The sequence below is a fragment of the Marmota flaviventris genome, chromosome 5, assembly GCF_047511675.1.
Source record: "Marmota flaviventris isolate mMarFla1 chromosome 5, mMarFla1.hap1, whole genome shotgun sequence".
Taxonomy (NCBI): Eukaryota; Metazoa; Chordata; class Mammalia; order Rodentia; family Sciuridae; genus Marmota; species Marmota flaviventris.
This window is the reverse complement of record NC_092502.1, coordinates 30,397,056-30,419,906: the sequence shown is the minus strand read 5'-3', so window position 1 is coordinate 30,419,906 and position 22,851 is coordinate 30,397,056. Positions and strand designations below refer to the sequence as shown.

General features: G+C 33.2%; 1 protein-coding gene across 1 annotated transcript in view; it reads right to left on the bottom strand.

The window, feature by feature from the left end:
• Window positions 1-274: 274 nt before the first annotated feature.
• LOC114082245 (uncharacterized) overlaps window positions 275-22,851 on the bottom strand; it is a 281,118-nt gene continuing 258,541 nt past the window's right edge. Inside the window, exons 123-131 of the mRNA XM_071612054.1 lie at window positions 21,564-21,643; window positions 16,574-16,664; window positions 16,295-16,351; window positions 13,020-13,048; window positions 12,852-12,933; window positions 10,437-10,617; window positions 9,474-9,588; window positions 6,906-7,324; window positions 275-1,990 (exon numbers count right to left, since the gene is read on the bottom strand). Of these exons, the coding sequence (XP_071468155.1) occupies window positions 6,908-7,324; window positions 9,474-9,588; window positions 10,437-10,617; window positions 12,852-12,933; window positions 13,020-13,048; window positions 16,295-16,351; window positions 16,574-16,664; window positions 21,564-21,643 (1,052 nt within the window). The 3' untranslated portion in view covers window positions 275-1,990; window positions 6,906-6,907. The remainder of the gene's footprint in view (window positions 1,991-6,905; window positions 7,325-9,473; window positions 9,589-10,436; window positions 10,618-12,851; window positions 12,934-13,019; window positions 13,049-16,294; window positions 16,352-16,573; window positions 16,665-21,563; window positions 21,644-22,851) is intronic.

The following is a 22,851-nucleotide window of genomic DNA, read 5'->3' as shown; positions in this document are numbered from 1 at the left end:
TTTCTAGAGGCTGTTCACAGTTCTTGGACATGTTCGCAAGTGCCTCTAGAACATGCTTCATTGAAAGAACACAGCATTGCATGTATGATATTCCTTCTCTAATGGCATAATCTGATTCCACTCATGAGGAAATATCATGTGATTCTAAACTAAAGGAAAATCTACAGAGGTACTGAAGTATACCATTCAAAAACATATGTGCCATAAAGAGCCCAGAAAGACTAAAGAAATATCACAGATTAAAGGAGGTGAAAGAAACAGGACCAATAACGGATTCTGAAATTTTCCAAGACTGAATTTTATTTTGGTTATAAATAACATTGCTGAAATAATTGGCAAATTCTGAATCATATTTGTAGATTAGATATTTATAATGAACCATTTTTAAAATTTTGGTCTTTACACTGTATGTAAGATAACTCCTTGCTTTTAGGAATACAAATATTCAGCAATGAAAAACAACATGCCTGCAACTTACAAATGGTTCAGAAAAAAGAAACTTTGTTATATACTTATAATTATATTTACTAGAAAGAGAGAAAGAAAAGAGATAAAGAAGAGAAAGAGAAGAGATAAAGAAGAGAAAGAGAAGAGAAACATTTTATCAAAGTTGATAAAATGTTAACATTTGCGTTAACATTTCTCTGTACTTCAATATATTAAACTTTTATTAATCTAAAATTGTCAAAACACAATATTTCTGAAAGAAATATTTTTATAATAATATTAACAAACAACAGTATTCTCAATTAAATAAACCATGGATCTGTATAGGTACAAGTAAATGAATAAATTGAAAGTTGGATGAATAATATTTATATAGTCTCCAAGTACTTCCCCACAGAACACTAAATAATTAAAGGGAAAATATGACATAAGATATATGTAGCAGATAAGACCTTTAGTAGATAATGTTATTATCAGCAATGATGGAGAAATTAAAATATAGGTCTTCATCTTGGGATTTAAAGAGAAAAATCACAGAATCACTTTTGTGATACTCTTGCCCAAAATATGTAACCTTGTCTCAATCATAAAGAAAAATCCATCTTAGGCACATTCTACAATCATTATTCTTGAAAAGATTCAAGGCCATGAAAGTCAAGGAAAGATTAAGGAATGTTTGAATCTAAAGGTGTCTACAAAATACAATATTAAGTTCATTTCATGGATCTGAATGGAATTATTTTGTTATAAAGGACAATGTGAGGCAAGTTGCAAAACATGAAAAAAAATAGATTTCAGTTGTAGAAGGCATTTGATAGAATGTATTAGTATTGGCTCTTTCATTATGAAGGTTGCATTGCAGTTATGCAGCATGTTCTGACTTTTAGGTAACATTACAGAAGTCATGAATGATAGCATATGACAGCCATTTACTCTAAAATTATTCCGTGGGAAAAATGTACTTTATGCTAGAAGCTGTAGCTAGACTATTATTTTTTCAAGAAAGAATAAACAAAGAAAAAAGGCAAAATATCTTAAGCAAATGTATTTCTCATCATGAAAGAATTAGAAGTTAGTGCTTTATACTAAAATCATAAAAATTTAAAAATAAGTTTTTTTTCTTGTTTGTAAGGAATATATGTTTGATGGCACTATAATTGTAATACATTAAAACATGTGATGTTTAGTTCCACCAAGGTAGTAGTACTGACCACTTTGGGTAATGTTTAAATGCAACAATTTACATAGTTTGGATACATAGAACTCAATAAAAACTGTTATGCACTTGCACTTCAAATTTTGTTATAGATGCAAAGAAATAGTCTCATATTTTGAGAATTTTACACATGAATAATACAAACATTTTCTTCAACAAAGTTTTTAAAATATTATGGCGATAGTCTGAAATATGCAATACTATCTTTCATATCTATTTTTCTTTAAAAATCTCTTTGGAATCCTTGTGATGCTTCCACAAATAGATCTTGTCTTGGCTTTTTAGTAAATCTTATGGAAGAAACTCCAATTAGTCTAGATTCAAATTCTGTAGCAAATGGAGAGAAAAAGGATTATATTTTTTTACCTCAAAGGTTTCATAAGCATCAATCAGTAAACAAAAAGTTGAAAAATTTTCATTGTTCATAAAATGAATTTTTTTTACATGTGTACGACGACCACAATACAAAGTTACTATGAAACAGTTTGCCCATAGTTTTATACAGAATTGTCACTGTGAATGAGTATCAGGGTTTCAGATTTTCCACCCCTCTTCATGAATATAACAATCATGTACTAAGGAACTATGGCAAGCACTGGGATGACAAGATGGAGATGATAAAGGCCACTCCTCAACAATCATATTTTCCATACATATTAATGGGCACTATGACATGTATAGAACAAGGTACTACTGAACACAGAGAACGGATTTCTGTTCCAATTTTGTGGCAGTGTTGGAAGTCCTTCCATGAAGGTGCTACATGAGTTGACACCTGAAGGATACAGGGAAATTAAGACAGAGAGGGAAGGGATGCATAGAGACAAGGAGATATGAGGAAAAAAATTTGTGGAATTGTAAGTGGTCCTGTGTGACTAGAAGCTAGAGCAAAGTGACAGTAGTGTGAGTGGGAAGAGATAAGGTTGAACAACTTGACAAGAAACACTTTGGTTTGGGTATTTTCACTTCTTGCTAAGAAATTTCAAACTTTTCTTGAGAGCAACAGGTAAATCAATGACAAAGTCATGAGCAGGGTGTTTTAAATGCTTGACTAAGTGTTGCTAGATGAGTCTGGGCTAACTGCCATAAACCACAGAAAATGGGTGATGCCTTTCTTTTTTCAAGAATACTTTCAGTGTATAGGCTGACAGTTTCAAAGTAGGGCAAAAGCGTAAAAAGAAGCAGTTTCAAACCTAAGATCTTTGAATTGTTCATTTCTCAGATTTGGAAACAATATATAGCTCTTTCATTTTAATTGATTTTTACTCATAAGGTAGGACCAACATTTTTGAAACATGTAGTTCAATAGTTTATGTACTTGATTAAAAATATGTAGAAATACTTCCAGCTATTTGTTAAGTGTGGCCATCTAGGTTTTATGTTTGTTTGTGCGTTTTTTGTTTTTGTTTTTTTTTTGGTATAAAAGCAATTATCTTGCTAATTCTACAAACAGGGTCTAAAGTAGATTAATGAACATAATAAGTACTATTTTGTGATAATAATGACGTGATGTTTAATGACTTTACATTTTTTACATGTGAAGATAAATTCTTTTGATAGATTTCTAGTCTTATCCTTCTTCTTCTCCTTTTTTAAAAATCTATGTAAGCAGCAAAGAGGCGTTTATTGAGAGCTAGCTCGGTCCTCTGCGCACACAGCAACTGGTGACACTGAGAGGCCATCTTTCTTTGTTAAGTGAAAGTATTTTAAAATTCTTACTGTCATTTAACTATACACAGAAGTGGTATTAATTATGAACTATTAAAAGATGCACATAAAATAATTTGATCTCTCTTCCTCCGTAGTTCCGTTTTCCTCTCCTGCCTTCACCTTTGGAGGCATTCTTCAGTGATTAAGGAGAGGTGCCTCTATCTTGATAGAGGAGTGCTTTGTAAAGTCTCTCATTAAGGTTAGCGTGATTTGAAAAATTAATCCTCCACAGGGAAATCTACAGACTACTAGATTGAATTTCAAATAAACTAGCCTATAAGGAAGTAAATAACAAACATAACTTTCTCTACAAAAAATAGTTGATCCCCCCAAAATCTTCCTTTGCATTGTATCTGCATTTACACACTCATTCATGATTGTCTTGTAAAACAATTACATGATTTTTCTGGTAAGAACTAATGAGAATATCTTATATTTGCATTGTGCTTAATAAATTACAGAAATATTAAACTTTCATTCTCTTTTTGTACACAGTCATCCAATTTTATGACTTTGAAGCAATTCAGGCCCATTTCTCTCAAATTTTCCAGAAAAGTATGCATATAATCTAAGAAACAGTTAAAAAATACATAACACCTACCTTTGACCTTTAATTTATGTATTCAATGTTCCCTTTTCAAGTATTCTACTGCAATGGTGTTTTATATAACTTAGATGTGCTGTTTCTTTATCAGGAGTCTGCTAGTATTACCCTCCCTCTAGGCTCTTTTTGATTCCTATAATTTTTTTTAAACTCAAATCCACATAAAAAGTGAGGCCTCTTTTTAACATAGGAGTTAAGATCATCAAAATACCATTGAAGCTCTAAGACAAGGTGTGATGAAATTGATATTTTAACAACAATGACACATAATGAAAACAAGATGCTATCTTTTATTTTTATGATTTTCTAACAGATATCTCACTGCTGTAAGAGTCCCCCTAATAAAAAATGGTCAAACATTATAGAAATATCTTAAAATGGGTCCAACATAGTTGAACATTATTTTCCTTATTAACTCTTAAATAGAGCTCATCATTTTTGGAATAATATGTAAATCTTGCAAAAATATTAGGAAATCACATGGTGGGACTGCAAGGTTCCTGTTATAACTCCAGGAAGATGGGATCAGTGCTCAATGTACATAAGATGATAGAAAGATTATAATTGATTCTGTTTTATAGTGGTTGCTTTTCAAAGACTCTTGATATCACTGCCACCTTAGACTGCTTCCAGTCATCAAAATTCTTAGATACATAAAAATGGTCTTAGTATAGCACTGCTATACTGCCCATTAATCTGTATGAAAATTACCAGTATATAATTGTTGAGGAATGGCCTTTATCATCTCCATCTTGTCATCCCAGTGCTTGCCATAGTACCTTAGTACATGATTATTGTATTCATAAAGAGGGATGGAAAATCTGAAACCTTATACTCATTCACAGTGACAGTTCTGTATGAAACTATGGGCTCCTTGTTTTACAAATTTGAATACATGCTTAATTCAACTAGTTTAAATATATTATAATAGCAGTAACAGTGAAACAATAAACATATTTTACAAGAACTATGATAAAGATTATGTAAGTAAAAACAACTAAGGATATATTTTTATTAAGGAACTGTCAAAACAATTTAGCAAAAGCAGAAATCAAATAATTTTAGTGTTACAAGCTTATTTAATTTATAAAATTATTTAATATTCCTTTACATTATAAACATCCATATTGGTGAAATTTTTGAGTATCAATCATACACTTTTGACTGAGTGGAAACCTTGGGGGTGGTGCTGGATAAACGAAAGTGTTAAAAGCACAGACAAACTAAAATCACACAGAAGCTATATCAATCACTTCAATATCTCTTTTCAATTATGGACAGTGATATTTATTTTAAAAATTAATTTTAGGAAAGCTCAAATTATAAGTTCAGTTAAATACAGTTAAGAAGTAACTGTCTCTTGAAAATGAGACCTCCAGTGATTTCTTTTAAAAAATGTAAGATATTTTTGTTTTTTTTAATATAGGTTAACATGACCTTTACTTAACATTCATAACTTAACAACTCATATTTCACCAAAGCCAGAACAAGACTACCAGAAATCAAATCTGAAACCCAAAAGAGAAATATAATGTAACTAATCTCAGCAGTTAGTTCTCAATGCTTTGACCTGAAGCTACACAGTTTTGGTAGGATTCACTACATTTTCTCTTTGAATAAAACTGTTGTGAGGTAACCAATTATATGTAATCCAAGAGTGCATTGGGACAGAACTTGTTCACAGAGGACAATATGGCATTTGGCTTTGCTGTTTCTCCATCAGGAGTCTGTTAGTATTATATTACCCTTCTGTAGGCTCTTTTTGATTCTTTGAGGATTGCACAAGACAATTATTTAGTATTTCAATTTTTTTCCTAAATGACATGCATTTTAAAAAAAATCTCATTTGTCCTCATACTTTTCCTGCTGTACCTGAATCCTGCCATCCTCATAGTCTAGAAATGGAGATTCAGTTTCAAATTAATGAATCATAGATGAGTACAACTATCTTTGTACTGGATGAGTCTATATCCTTTTCATGACAGCAATTGAGTTTTGAAGAATAGTCTGAGCAAGATATCATGGATATAATCAATAAATTACAGATTTAATCAACCATGGTTTTGCTGCAATTTATCACATTTGTCTCAATTTATGATCATGAAAAGTAGATGCTTTTAAATAGTTGAGAGGTCATGAAGATAAATGAAATCTAGACAGCTATTTTTTTGATTTAAATCAATTTGACATGAATACAATTAAATCTACCAACTAGAAATATATAACATTTAGTGAAAGAAATATATCATGAAATACAGCATCTGCATTTCAGTTCGGCTGGGAAATCTGTAATGAAATGTTAATTGCAATTAGGTATAAGCATTTCCATTTATCTATTTCCTCATGGTCTTAAAGTTTGGCAACAGGAAGACATGGGGATGGTGTGTATTCCAGTGGTAGATCATGTGATTATCATGTGCAAAGCTTTGGGGGTTCAATTATCAGCAACAAATATAGATATTGTTTCAACATTATTGAGAATATATTATGAATGTCAGCATATATAGCTACTGAAAATCTATAATTCAACGTCTTAAAACTTTACAATTCTTTACTCAAAATGAAGTATCTATTAGGTCCAAGGGTTTCAATATTTTTTTTCTTAAATTTTAAAATGAGTTCTATGTAACTCTAAGTCTTCTGTGCTTAATTGGCTTATAACTGTACACATTTATGAGGTAGAGTGTTATTTCAAAATGGGCACACACTGTATAACAATCAGATCATGGAAATTGGAAGACTTATCACTTCAATGAGGTCTAAGTTGTATTTGCTGGAAATCAGTTATGTTTCTGTGTTGAGACAGAAAATGTGTTTATAATATTTGAATTTTTACATTCACCTAGATGCAACATTTAGCCATACACAAATATCACTTTGAGTGCCCCTTTAAAGACAATTCAAATAGTTTACTTGCTTGATACTTACCTTCATTTTCTGCTTTCTCTTTTCATACTGCTATCTTTTTGTAAAAGACTATTTTCATGGATTAACCTTATATTTCTGCTTTCCAGAAAGAGACGGTATCTTTCATTCTGAGCTTGCAATTGTCTTATAATGTTAGAAGATTGGTTTTGGTTATGAGTGAATGTATCGATTTGATTTTCAAGTTTGTTTTTAAGGTCATGAAATTCCTGTTCAAGCTGTGTAATTTCACTTTGGAGTCTACATATTCTCCTCTCTCTAATAGATTCCTGCTTTCTGATGTGTTCTTCCATTTCCCTTTGTTCATTTTGATATGTATGTCTTTTTTCTTGTTCTGAAACCAAAGTCCTTACTCTGAGAGTATCTCTTTTCTGACCAATCTCATTTTCTAGGTCACTGGTTGTCATTTCCAACTGTGAAACCTGTTTGGAAGGAAGATCAGGATACCAGTTATGATATGAGAATTGCACACATTAATAAATGATAGAACTAGGGTCAGCACTTAGCATATGTATGTTTATCAATAAACACAATTCTGGAAAGCAGGGTGGGGCCAAAAATACAGGCAAGTAGTGAGATTTTTTTAATACCTTTATCTATCTATTTGTTTACTTAAGTGGTGTTGAGGAGCAAACCTAGGGCCTCACCTGTGCTAGGTGAGCACTCTATTTCTGAGCCACAACCCCAGCCCCAAGTTGTGAGATTTTATTCAAGCCTTCCACCTCTGCTTCTAGTGCTCATCCACCATTCTGTCCTGTGAATGTATAAACATCAGAGAAGGCTTGTGTTGCAAGATACTAATGGCAAAAACAATTTCTAAGTTGCTGCTCAGTATTATTTGTTTGTTCTTAGTGAAGTTTGAAACATAATAAGTGTGAAATAGAGAAAATAAACTGACCCAATTTATTAGGAACAAATACCAGTAAGTTATTACTGCGTACATATCATGGTATATCATTATTTACCAAAGTGTTCTATATAAAATAGGAGATTACTTGATGCAAAGTATTTCTCTTGTCAAAAGTGAGGAAATGATATCCAAAAACCAGGATCTCTGCTAGCCACATTTTTCCTTCTTACTTAAAAGCACATCTTACATTAACACACCAAGGGAGTGAAATCACTTCCCCAAACCAGAAGATCTATTGTTAGAAATCAAGGGTTTTGAGATCCTAGAAAAATCATCAAATCCTGTGAAAAATATTAAAAGCCTTTTCTCTGAAACAGGACACTGTGAAAACCACCACTGGAGTGCTGCAGACAAATGGAATTGAATAATAACATTACTTAATCCAGTGGGACAAAAATGCCCACACCCTCACTCCCTAAATATGCAACTTATGGTTATACATTTATGTTTTTCATGATGGATACAGTTACTATTCACACACACACACACACACACACACACACACTTGAAAACAACAGAGGAAAACAGTTGATTTCAGTTTTGGCCCTATTTATCAGTTTTTGTTTGCAAAATGTTTTGCTGGAATCCCATCTTGTAAATTCAGGCAAACTGTTCTCAAGAAAGTTACCTATAGGTGTCATTTTGTTCTGATGAGACCTAGAGATTTTTCAGTAGGTTTTGGCCTTATCTCAGTAGGGAGTAGAAAGTCTAAAAGCTTAATTAATAGTAGTATCTTCAAATTAAATAACCATTCAAAAGAAGTAGATTATTAAAGCACACAAATCTTTATCACACATGAATTACTCAAATTTAAACTGCATAAATGACAGAAAAAAATCCTCAAAGAGTAAAGATATTTATTAAATACAGGATAAATGCAATTGTGAAGAGTTTTTTAAACAAAATATTTAACTAGTTTCAAATCTATTTACTCTATACCTTAACATTTTAAAAATATTTTTATTATCTTCATTTACTTTTTCTTTTAATTTGTCCTTATTTTGCTCAAAAAACAGAGAAGCATTTCTTCTATTCTCCTCTTTTTAAAAAAAATACTTTATTTTTTTTGTATGTTGTAGATGGAAATAATGCCTTTATTTTTTCTGTTTATTTTTTTGTGGTGCTGAGGATCGAACCCAGTGCCTCACACATGATAGGCAAGCTCTCTGACACTAAGCTATAGCCAAAGCCCCTCCTTTTTTAAGGCACATCTGCAGTAAAATTGATAATCATATCAGTGATTAAACTCAACTCTTTCACTCAGGAAACAAATATGGAGCATCTACTAGATGCCAAGATTTGCAATAATTAATCTTGCAACAAATGTCATCAATTAATTTTAGGGTGAGATAAAATTTTGTTTTAAACCAAAATAATAGTGTCACACTCCACATACCAATGCTTTGTGAGAATATACACTGCATGTACAATGGAGATCCTGGAAGATTATTTATTCTGGTATTGTGGTAGATGTCTGAAGTTTGTGCAAGTACACACTTATGATGATTGTATGTTGGTACAATTGCCAAACAGCATACTTCTCAGATCATATACCCTTCATGAAGTGAAACATGGCTGCATATAGTATGTTAAAGGGATAGTATAAATAAGTTTGCTGAAATAAAATAAAAAATTTAAAAATGTACTGAAAGCTCATTTACCTGATTAAATTCATCTGCTGTAATATTTAATTCTGTATCAAATTTTCTGACAGATGTTTCAGGTTTCTTTTTAATTCCTTTATTATCTTCATTTGTTATTTCATTTAACTTGTCCCTATTTGGTTCAAGAAACAGAGAATCATTTCTTGTATTCTCTTCCTTTTTAAAGGCACATCTGCAGTAAAATATGTTTGTCTTAAATTTGATTTTTCCTGAGAAAAATATAACTTTATTCTACCTTTTATGTTTCTCTTATGGTAGCACTTACCTTGTTAATCATTATATATTTTGTAACAAGACAAAATCCCCTTTGGAACAAGACTGAACCTAATATTTAATCCAATAATTAAGAGTATGGGTCTTTTCAACAAAGAAATAAGAAGAAGTTTTATTTATAAACCAGAGTTAATTTGAATAAAATAATCAGTAATCCCTTTCCATTTCATTTTTAAATGAATGTTAATATTAAAACTGTAGCTGAGGGTCTAGCTCAGTACTAGCATATCTACTTAGCTGAACTAACCCCTGGGTTTGATCCTATATAGCAGAAGAAAAACTATAAATGTTTTAAAATGTTTCTGGACAGTGAAAAATGCCCATTTTATTATCTTTGGGAGAATTGTAAATAACATAAACTTTCTTGAGAGGAATTTAGAAATCTATCAAATACCTTTCTAAAAAGTATCTCTAATCAAATAATTCTACATTGAAAATGTATTCAGAGTAAATTAAACAAATAGAGAAAACTGGTTTTCTAAATTTCATTCCTTGAAACATTGATTGTACTCCAAAAGGCAAAAATATAGATACAAAACCACTGAAATTTCTATTTGTTATAGAAATAGATTCCTATTCAGGTGTGGTGGTACATGCCTTTAATCTCAGTAACTAGGGCAGGAGTATCTGAAGATCAATGCCAACTTCAGCAACTTAACAAGGACCTAAGAAAGTAGCGTATCATACCTTATATTTTGAAGTTCTTGTTTACATGCTACATTTTCCTTTTTAAGCTCTGATGTTACACTTTTTACTTCAGCATATTTCTTTTCAAGTTCATAAAGTTCATTTTCCAGTTTTGCATTTTTTTGTAGTAAACACTGTGAGCAGTAACGTTTTTTATGTTTTATTATGTGATGTGAAGAACCTGCATTCAAATGTTTTAATTGGATAACAGAATTTGTATCAGGAAGAAAACAAAATAGAAATAATATGTGAGTAATTTTCATAAGTGAATGACTGTATATTTTCACATGCAGTATTCATACACTATACAAATGTAGAGTACCTAAGACGTGTGTGTACTATGTTCTATGGGATAAAACCTCTTTTGGTGTTTAGCTTAAAGTCTAGTGGATGTGCTCCACTGTGTCCAATAAATCTTGTCTTCTTTAGGAAATATTTCTGATTATCCAAACAGAATCTTTTGCTTGTCAAAATATTTCTTTGTGGAGAAAGTGAATGTCACCAGATTGAATGCAAAGAAATATCTCAAAGATTCATCCACAAAACACCTAATCAGTATAAATGTACCAATTCTTAGAAACAAAATTTTAAAATAGATAAAAATCAGAAATTCACATTGTTCACTATTTTTTACCTCATAAAAATAAATTTTATGCAACTCCTGTTCATCATTAATGGCCTCCAAAGTGAGAGATAATTTTTACACTTTTATCTGTGACCACCCTGTTCCTTATCTGAAATGTTTTATCTGAAATTGTGACAATATTATTTGCTACTCTAAAGACACAGTGTGCTTCATGCACTTCCAGTTGATTTGGACTCTAGTTATTGCAATAAAATTGTTTCTTTACTCAAGCCAACATTAGTACTTTATCAATTTTTTCCACCATATCCTTTTAACTTAAACAGTAAATTGTTTCTTTAGTTGACAGTCCCTTTTGTTTGTGAAGAGGAGATAATATTTCCAGTCATCTCTGTGAAAATAGTGTCTATTTATTTGACTCATTAATTATTTTTGAGTTTCTGGTAAGTGCTAATGTAGATAAATGGTATCAGAGATAATGTCTAGCAATAATGCCTGAGCCGGGATATAAAAACTGATATTATCAGCCAGCTTATAGGAAAGGATAAGAGCTTGATAAGCAGTAGCAACTGAGGAAGATGACTATTACATGGGATCTGTATTTGTCTAAATATGTAGGGATCCATGAAGAGTAATACCAGAGGAAAGAGTAGAGGGAGGAAAGAGATAAAGATAGGCAAAAATCAAAATATGAAAGATTTATATGTAAATGTAAAATGTTTTGATATTCTTGTTCTAAAGAATGATTCATGTCATATTTGCATTGGAAGTAGATCACCCAGAATGTGGGCAGGTGAAGTTGAGGTGCATAAGAATGAATGGAGAACAATAGTTAGAAGGCATCAGTGCAAAAATAAAGATGACACAGGCCTGAACTAAGGGAATGTTTCTGAGCATTTGGGATACAATATTTTCACTAACCCAGTAAAGAATAAAGTGTTGTTAAATTTAATAAGTAAAAGAAAAATTCTGGGTCTCTGTGAAATGAGACTCTGTCCAAAACAAAAACAAAAGGTGTCAAAGAAGATGTAAAATTAAGCACCTGAACTCTTTAAGTTGCTTGTCTTTATCATGTGATTTTTAAAAAATTTAACATCTTCCTATTTCAAGTGAAAGAATTTGTGTATTTTCTCTGAACTATTCAAATAAAAAGATTTTCCAGGATCATCAACTTTAAAGAGAAGGCTGGCAGCCAGTCTCAATTGTAGAGCAACTGCTCAGCATGTTAAAAGGCCTGGTTTCAATTCTTCCCTCCATGGAAAAGAAAAGAAAACAACAACAACAACAACAAAACAAAACAAACAAACAAAAAAAACTGTTACCTAAAGTACAACATATGTTCATTGCAATTACTCAATAATTTGGATCATGCACTTGAAATAAATTAATAAATTATTTTAAGAGATGTCTCTCTTATATTTCCCAAACTGAACCCTACCCTCCGGGCTCAAGTAAATTTGTGCCTCAATCTTTTAGGAAGATGGGAATATAGTTTTGCCCCACTGCCTATCTCTGCCATAAGAATTTTAAAACTATATTATTTTAAAAAGATTACATTCTGATAATTTACCTTTGAGAATCTATAAATGGTGAAGGGATTACATTAGGGAACTTGAGACATAGTAAAATTTGAGAAACAGTTCAAATTTTAAAAATCTTTTTCATATGCAGGAATATATTATTTAAGAAAACTGAATACCAATATTGAGATTGATATTTTTGAGGATAAATCCTCTCATTAAATTTCAGAAAAAAAATAGGAACAGGGAAACTGCCAGCATTTCCAATGGTTTCCAGGTAACTTTACAGAAAAATTGTACTGCAAAATTTACCTGATTTGAGTGTCCTTCTTTCTTGCTTCTGTTTTGACTTACATAGAAGAGAATCTTTGATTATGATGGAAGGCTTCATGTGCTTAGAGACAAAGATATCATATAAATAGTGTGTATTTAATCCAGTACCCAGTTAATACAATGAAATAATCATAGAAGATCAATTACCTTGCCAGAAGCATGTGAGTTCTGAGATACTGAAAAGGAAAGAAAATATATTCTCAAAAAAACCCCTGAATATAAAGAGAACTACCCTCATAATCTTACACAATGAATATAAACCCGAGTCCCAGTGGTTATGAATCATAAACATGATTTTAACTTTGGTGTGTCTTCTTGTTTGGGACTTTTTTTGAATACAGCCACATGTCTAAAATGTGCTAAATCAAAATTGGGAATATAGCTTTTGTAATTAATGTTCCAATTTTGAGGTCACATTTGCCATGACCATAAATACGTAATCAAAGGGTATATGTACCAATGAAAAGATGCAGAATGCTGGTGAGCCCAGTGATCTGTATTCAGAGGAAAATAGAAGGATCTGAAAAGTTCAACATGAAAGCTGAAGGAAAAACACAGCTACATGTATCTTCCTTGAAACTGTACAGAACCTCTCTTCATTTGCCCTACAATTTAGTAAGTCCAAATTTGTGATGGGATTCTAGGAGAAGGTTTACTTAATTTCTCCTCAGAGAGTTCTTTGAACTAATTAGTTCAGACATATGCTTTTAGAAGAGCAGCTAATACACATGTCCTTGTTTTTCATACCCATGTGGAGCACTAGTGATTTTTTTCCCCCCTGTAGCCTCTGATTTAACCAATGTCATTTTTCTTTTTCCATTCTTGCACAAATATACATGCCCCACAAAGAAAAAAATGTAGGATAAGGCATAAAGAATTGAGATATGGCAATCCAAAGAAAAAGAGATCTGAAAACTGCCAGAATTATCAGACATTAATAAACCTTTGTATTTTAGTCATTGGAATATAACTAAGATGAACAGTTCTGCTAGTTAAGGAATAAACTTCATGAAAACTATGAGTTAAAAATGAATCTGATGTGGTATATCTTGACAGATTATCAAATTGTTTAAAAAAGGGGTTGGCTGATCAAAAAATTAGGTATATATCAATGAGAAATTTGCTCAGTAATAAAGTGAATTAATGGCATGATCAAGTTTCATTCCAAATCATCAATAAAATAAAAATGGTAAACATAATGATAATAATAATAATTAAGTAAATAGCTGTCTTGAAAACAAACAATGTTTCAGCGATGCTAAAGTTCTCATATGAATGACTCAAATGGATGCCACATACATCATGGAAGCCGGTAGGGGTGGAGAAGAGAATTTAATTTGAGGTTGATACACTGAAAAGAGATGAATTGCATTATCCCAGTATTCTCATTGTTTTATCCAAAATTACCTAGGTAATTCTTTGGTTTCTCTCTAATATTGCCTCCCATTAAGCTTTAACCAAGAAACCTCTAGTGCTGGAGACTTGATTATTTCCATTCTTATTTACTTTCCATGTATTATTCCATCACGTTGTCTTGAGAAATTTCCAGAATTATGCCTGATATTTATGACATAAACTGTTTTTTCTTTCACTGGGGCTACCTCATACATTTTATAGCTTCCAAACTAGGTAATAAGCATGTGACTTATAAATTATTCCTTTTTCTGTCTACTCCATCAGTTCCTGGACTTAAAGAGGACACTTTTGCATCACATTGTAATCAACAGCTTTGTTTATTCCACCCACAATTGAGTTTGTGGTAAGACCTTGAGGAGAAAACAGGTGCCAGGGATGATTTCTTTTCTAGAGATGGAAATAATGGAGACTTCAAAAGTGAGGTTATGTGCCAGAGGCTAGAAATGCTGAGCATGAAATGCTGTACATAGAGAAACAGGGTTTAAAAGGGAACATGAATGAATGAATGAATGAATAAATAAATAGAACATGTTTTTATGGTGATGTAGTGATTTGTAAGAGAAGAATCAGAGGAATTGCAGGCAGAGAGAGGGATCAATATACACAGTGAGGAAAAATTCGTATTATGAAAGATTTCTAGGAAAGTTAAGGTGCTTGGACATCCATGATCTAAAGAGGGCTGATAGTCATATGTGCAGTATATGCATAAATAACAGGACCATCCTCAGTGCTATAGCAGGTTAACAATGAAGGACCTGTGCATGATGGAGATACATAATGAGAAGGCCATAGTGCACTGGAAGTTGATGCCAGCGTAAATGGAGGGAATGTTTCTGGAAATACAGAGGATAGAAAAATTTCAGTGAACTGTGTAGAATGAAGACTAATTACAGAAACAAAGAAAGAAGCTGGGCTACAGGAATGTGTGGTTCTGCTCCTGACTATAACTCAAGGATTCAAATAACATGTGTAGTAAGTGCAGCTACTGTGAATGTTGCTTTCCTTTATCATGTAGTTTCTTCATGGCACTATCTTCCTATGTTGAGGAAAATTCTTTAAGAAGAAGATGGGCATTTTTCTGAAGCTTGGATACACAAAACACACCAGAGAAACAGAGAGGTCTGTGGGAAAGGATCAGTGGGAGATCAAATGCTTAGCATGCAAAAGGATCTCATTAGTGCCCACTGAGAATAACATAAACAAATAAACCATGTCATAGAAATACGAGCAAGCGCTACTTTGGTATGTGGAAGTACATTTTGATTTACAAATTTTGATTTTAGTCAAAATTTCTGGAAAGAAGGTTCTCCAGCAATAATGGATTCATTTTATAGGAAAGGAGTAAAATAAATTACATATGATCATACATTGCATGCTTTCATGCTATGAACTTACCACATCAGTGGTGAAGGGAACAAACAAAAATATAGCATAAAACAAAACACAAGTTCTTGGAATTAGTCCATAAACATGGTGTCATAGTATTTCTCTTGTCAATGAGTTTCTCCTGTGTCACAGATTGGCACTGATCTCCTGGGTTCAAGCAAAAACCATATCTTCATTCTCTCAGGCTTCTCAGTTCTAGCCCTGCCCCTTTAAGCTCTTTTTCAATTTAGGAGGGATAGAAAATCAGCCTCATATTCCAACTAACCACTGGAATGACTCCAATGTGGGACACATAATTTTAGAGACATATATAATATAAACTCTTTTTAATATATTTTCCTCATGAATTTACAGAAATATTTTGAAACATGGGTGCAAGCATCAACATCCAATGTTGTGGCAAATCCTCCTGACACATTGTGGAAACACTATATATATCATGTGTGAATAGTTTGCTATCCTTTCTAATGTTTCACTATATGCTTTCTAGAGAAGTTGTACAATAAGACTTACCTGTTTTGATTTTCCATGCTTCCATTCTGCATTTTTCTTTCTTTTGGAATTTTCCACCCTCTCCTGACTATCACTGATTCTTTTCTATGTGTACTATATGTACTCACCGCCTTTCTCGGCCTTCACTTTCCCTTCTTCTATCCTTTGCCTTATTTCAGATTTACCTGTGACAGAAGCATGTGTCAAATGCAATGCACAATGCAGTTCCTTTAGCAATACATCCAATTCAATCTGTGGCTAGACTTATAAAATATGCCACTTCTTATCTTTGTTTACCCCTACTAGTTATTTAATGGGCACATTCCTTAAACAAGTACTACATACCAGTGGTCATATATTTTGGTTTTGATCTTTCCAATGTATTTTATATTCTATGTGGTTCTTACCTTGTCCATGTCCATTTATTGCCTTTGTGCTTGGTTCAAATTGACTGGATACACAAGCAGCACACACCTCTCGATGTTTCTCAGAATCACTCTGGTAAAAATAATGACAATAATAAGTTTCATGTAGCTTTCTGCATCCCTCTCTTTCCATCATTATATTTATAGTTAGGAAGACATTGCAATTTCAGATTAGACCATTACATTTTCTGCAATGATATTTCCATCTGAGACATGATTTCACATGCTGTCCTGATGAAGCTGAGCTCCTCTCTTCATCTGGCTACTGATGGGGAACGTCAGGAAGAATGAAAGAGGAAATGGATTATCTTACACCAAACTCACTGATATGCATATATCCCAAACAACTAACATCAGTGCTTAATTAGTAAGCTCTGCATTCTCACTCAAATCTAAAAACAGAGTAGAAAATTTATTTTAAATGCTTTTGTGAGTTAGATTTCATGTAATACAGATTCAACAATTCTAACAATGAAGGGCCAATTGTTTTATTGATTTATATGATACTTGTTATGATAAGAGACCGTCCAATGGGTCACCTCCAGTAGGAAGAAAATACTCTTGGACTTGTTTCATTTGAGTCTCCAGAGACTTCCAAATATTCACCTCATTGAGCAAAATATTTACATAGTCAAAATTTCATTAGAAAAAGAAAGTGTCAGTAAGAGAATGTGTCTATATTTTATATTCTAATTTGTTATATGTGACAGCAGAATGATTATAATTTATATTACACATAAAGAGTACAATTTTTCATATCTCTGGTTGTATACAAAGTATAGTCTATATTTTATGTGAACAAAGAAGCACACTCAATTTGGTTAGAGTATGCAACCCTTTTCATTGAAGAAGGAACTAAAAGGAATTTCAAAAAAGTAAGACATTAGCACAGCATCATGCTGTGTTTCTTGACTGACTACTTTCACAGTTTGGAGCCAGAAAAACTGATGGATCTGCATAACGAATAAGACAGCCTGTGTGGAAATACTGGGGACCCTCAACAGGAATCAGTGATCAGATGAAACACAGAAATCATGGCTTTTAAAACAAGATGTGCATTCATAGAAGAAATAGATGGCAACAGTGCCAGGGAAAACTAGTGATGTGCAAGCAATGAATTCCCCCTTTGGATGGCTGAGGAGAATCTCACCAACCCAATTAGGCAATGGCAAAAAGCAAGAAATAGGCAGTTCTCAAATCAGGAATTACAAATTGCTCATAGATGTGCCACATTTGGTTAACATCACTAGCATTCAAAGAAATACCATTCACATAAGAATTGATATTTCAGATGTTCCCAGTCAGAATGACATTTATCAAGTAGTCAAAAAATATTTGCAGTGCAGGATGTGGCAGGAAAGTCCAATCCTACACTGTCAGACAGAAAATTACGACTTCCACACTGGAAAGCATTACGGAGATTTCTCAGGATTCTAGGAATAAGACTGCCATATGACCCAACTTTTCCACTCTTCGATCAGAACCCCAGTGTACCAAAACCAGCATGCACATGTGATTTATGAATGTTGCTGTTTTAGCACTGTTGTTTTAGTCACGATTATAAAGTTATGGAACTAAATCTGATACCCATCCACATTAAAATGTATTAAAAAACACAAAAAGACACTTGGCACTGATTCTTAGCAATATACTTATTCATTGTACCCCACTATGTCAAAATCAATACCATCCTTTATATGAATTCAGTGCCGTAAAATATTCTAATCTACAAACGGTGCAACAGCAAGATCTCCTTAAGTATATAAAGGAAAATATTTTAGTAAAAATAGAAAACTAATATAGATTCCTCTCAGTTCAAATACAACATTCTCAGCAAAGGAGGGAGTTGAATTTTTTAAGGTGTATCAACCAGTATTTGAAATATTGCCGAATCTTCTAGGCAGAATGGGATTGCAAGTGCAAGAGCCTCTTCATCCCATGTACATTACCATACTTTTTCCCCAGATTTCAGAAAAAAATTTCCTTCCTATTTTAACTTTTATAAGGTGGACCTCTGTCATGGAGGCACCCACAACATGTATTAGGGTGGTATAAAAATGAAACTGAGACATAGATCTGTTGATAGCTCTGGGCAGCTACATTTTGGTTCTGTGGTCCGCTGAAAGATTAAAATTCCTGGCACTTTCATTGAAACATGTTGTTTGACGTTCTGTGACAGCAAGTGCCAAGGTTATGTCTAGTAAAAAATTGCTCTCCTGTAAAACAACACACATGTGCATACACATCATGTAGGGTCAAGCCACTCACTTGAGAGGCACTTCAAGTTCTTGTCCACATTATTACCACACTGATACTTGTAGACACCATCCAGGGAATTACAATAAAATCCTGATGGCAGAAACCTTTGAGAAGTGTTCCATTGTAGTAAACTGTGGGCAAGATCTGAAACCACTGCATGTTTGAACTTCCCAGATGCATAGCCAACTCTCGACACAGAATGGTGGAAGTTCACCCTCTTCATATATTCTCAGGATAGTGATAGTTAGGAATGGGCTGAAAATTCTCATCAGGAATACATGTGTTGTGTCTGTGGGACAGTTAGCTGAATAGCGTTTCATAGAGCACTGCCTCTTTAAATAGGTGGTTTAGAATAATGATAGGGAAGGAGACTGCTTTTTGAGAATTCAAGTGACAGAAGAATCCAGCAGTGCTGGGGCATTGTCAGTGCAATGGTACCTTCTTTTAGTTCCCAAAAGAAATCACAGGTTCTGTAAGGAGGCCATGACTGCCATGCTCCAATAGGATGCCAGGAAACCCCTCAGAGACATGGAATCTTGCCCACCTTTAGACCACTGACTACAGGAATCCATCAGGTGGTCTGCATTACATACTGGTCCTTAGGCTCCATGAACCAGAGTGTGTGTCAGGAAGTTTCCACATTAGATAGACTCACATGTCTGAGTACATTAACAAGTAATGATGGTGATATTCTCCTTGAAATTGCTAAGTTCCCTCAGCATTCTCTGTATGTGGTGGGAGACAAAGGAGCAGAGAAGCTCAGCTTATTCATGCAATAACAGGTTAGGCCTTTTGGAGCTAGAACAAATAAAGTGTTGAATAATATTTGTTTCCCAGAAACCCCCAAAGTTATGTGTGAGTAAAATCAGAAATCCTGGACAGAAATATCTTCTTTTCTACTATGTTAATATTAGGGAATCTCAAAGCTTTTGCTATTATTGTTTTTGATATTTTTGTTTGATAATTTTTATGAGTTTTCCATGTTATTTATTTTTCTCTTTCTATTTATTTGAGAGATTTATTCCATTCATTCATTTTTTTTGGTTAGCCAGAGACAATTTTTATTCTCATTTTAAATCTTTTCATTTCTCATTTTTATTGCATTTTTTCCTCTACTCCTATTCTGACTCTGCTTACTCTCACCACTTTCACTCTACTTACTTTTTTGAAATATGTTCCAATAATTATATTATAACCAGGACATAATTTTTTTTGCAGGTTAACCTTGTTATTTCCTACTCCATCTCTTCATTTTGTGCTGTTCTGGAGATCATTTAAAACATAATATTTTATGTACAGTGGATACATATTTTGGTTTATGCTGTGATCATTATTGGAGTTTATTCTCTCCTGACAGGAGCCAATGTGAACTTGGTGTGAAGCAAATTGACTTAGAAGCCACTGGCTTCTTACAAAGCTGTGTCAGGTTCAGCACTGCACTGGAGATGGGTGGACCAGCTGGAGCCACACAGCTACACAGCCTTTCAGAGTTGGGTGTGGCCTGTCAAGATGCCAATCAACTTCATTGCTGCAAGAACCCTAACACACCAAAAAGCAATATTCCTCCCGCTAAAAACTTATCTCTGCCTTTGATCTACTCTCCCTTAAATAAACAACTTGATCCTTTTTCTAGTTGTTCAGTTCCAGCTTCTACTGGGATTGGGGAACCTTTCAGGAGCTCTGCTTTCCTTTTCAAACTTAATTTCTGGCTCTGTCTCTTATTTCTTTACTAATTATTTGAGACTTTCTTTTTCCCAGGTGGCTTACACCTTCTGAGCAGGAAACTACCCTGGCAAGGTGATGGTGGCTCTGTGATACTCTCCCCTTACAGAGATACTTGTGAGTGAAAGTAACATGTTAAACATGCTCATTTTTCAGATGTGATCCTCATCTATAAACCCTGTCCAGGAAACATCCCAAAGAGAAACTTGCACACTCCAAGTACCCAGGAGACACTATGGAACAGAAATCCATTCAAATGCATGGAAATCCACAATTTACTAACACAGACAACATGAGAACAGAGGAAAAATACACCTCCCAAATTTCATGATTTCTCAATAATTGCATCCAATGACTTAGGTCTAACAACATCTAGATACTAAGAAAAAATATGTTTAATAAGTGAATTGATTTCTTGAAAGGAAATGACATAAAATCAATAGAAACTGTATGTATATTAACAGAAAAGTACCCATCCTGAATCATTTTCCATTAACAGGAAGTTTTGGGTCTCATTTAAGTCTGGTATCTTCCTCAGTAAAGACACAGGAATCCATGGAGAAAAACATCGTTAACCTTGTCATGGGTGACAGCTAATATGAAATTAAACACTGAGCCTTTGGGAATGAAGCTATTTTTACATGAATGTGTTCAGCGGTCATTGCATTTATGCATGTTCCTAGTTTCAACTGATATGATATGATATTCTGCAATTTATCATTCACCATTTAAGGCTGTCACATAGATGAAAATGCAAACATTATTGGAAAATATTAGTGCAATTGCTTGCATAAAGTTTATCTGTCATTCACCTTGATTGGTAAAGCTATTTTGATATTGATGACCAGTTAACTTCTCTGTACTTAAATATTTAATTACTATGTTTGAATTTTCAAAGAGTATTGTAGTAGGTCATTTCAATTGGCCTAGTTTAATGTCTAGAAGCAAGAAAAAGAAATGACCAGGAATTTAAATAGACACATATGCCTACCTTTTGCTGGCTATGTGCAGTATCATCCATATTATGAAGCCTCTTCTGTTCTGCGTTGGATGATCCGCCCACATGTGACTCTGCTGACAAATATACAGATAAACTACTTAAAAAATTCATGTGAAAGACACATTATACAAATAAAAAGGAAGAGTACTAATAATTATATAATTTTATTTTCCCAGTTATATTTTTAAGTGAAGTTTTATTATAGGAGAATATATGTCATGTGTAAAATTTTTATTGCTGCTTGTGTGTGGGCCTATGTATTTTATCCCAAAACATGTATCCTTGACAAATACTATAATGCTTGTATTTATAATGCTCAGATCCCAAGTCTTTATACTGGGAGAGAGGGTGTCTGTAAAGTCCATGGTTTGCTGGAAACCCTGAGGGGTTTGCCTCAGCCTCTCAAGTACCTGCGATTATGGATGTATGCCATGCATACTGACATCATTGAAGCATAATTTTTCTGGTCCAATACCTCAGAAAATCACTTAGGGAGACAATAGGTATTCACCATGTTCAATGCCTATAATAACTCACAACTTGATCCATTCAACTTGAATAAAGTGTTACAGGAAAAAAATTAAATTTCCATGTAAACAAAAGTCATCACACTGTTTACACTTTGCTCAATTATTAAATTTTAAAACTCTATTGTACTTCATTGTGTCTCAAATAAATGATCACATTTAAACCTTAATAAAATGAATTCCATATTATTTTTCTTTTTAAATTTCCCTTTATTTTCATATTTTTTTTCTATTAAAATTGTGTCTGTCTTGGAAAATGTCCATGATTATAGATTATACCTGTTATTCCCGACATAAACTGGTTTTGCTTTTTTTTGGGACTACCTAGGACATATTTCAGTTTTTGTATGGGATAATAAACACGTGAGCTGTAAAGTATTAATTTTCCTAGCCAGTTCTTCAGTTATTGGACATGAGGGGACTGCTTTTATATCATGTTACTCTCAACAGTTTTACTTATTTCCACCTGTAATTGAATTTGTGGTAAGAGCTAGAGGAGAAAACAGGGGCAAAGGATAAAGACTTCTAGAGACAGAGATGAATGGAGACTTCAAAAGTGAGGTTATCTGCCAGAGGGAGGAAATGATGAGAGAATGAAAGGCTGTACATAGACACAGGGTTTAAATGGAACATGTTTGTCTGACTATATAGGGATTGGCCAGGAGAATGGTCAGAGGATATTGCAGGCAGAGACAGGGATCAAAATCACAGTGAGGCAAAATTTGTATTATAAAAGATGCCTGGGAAAGTTA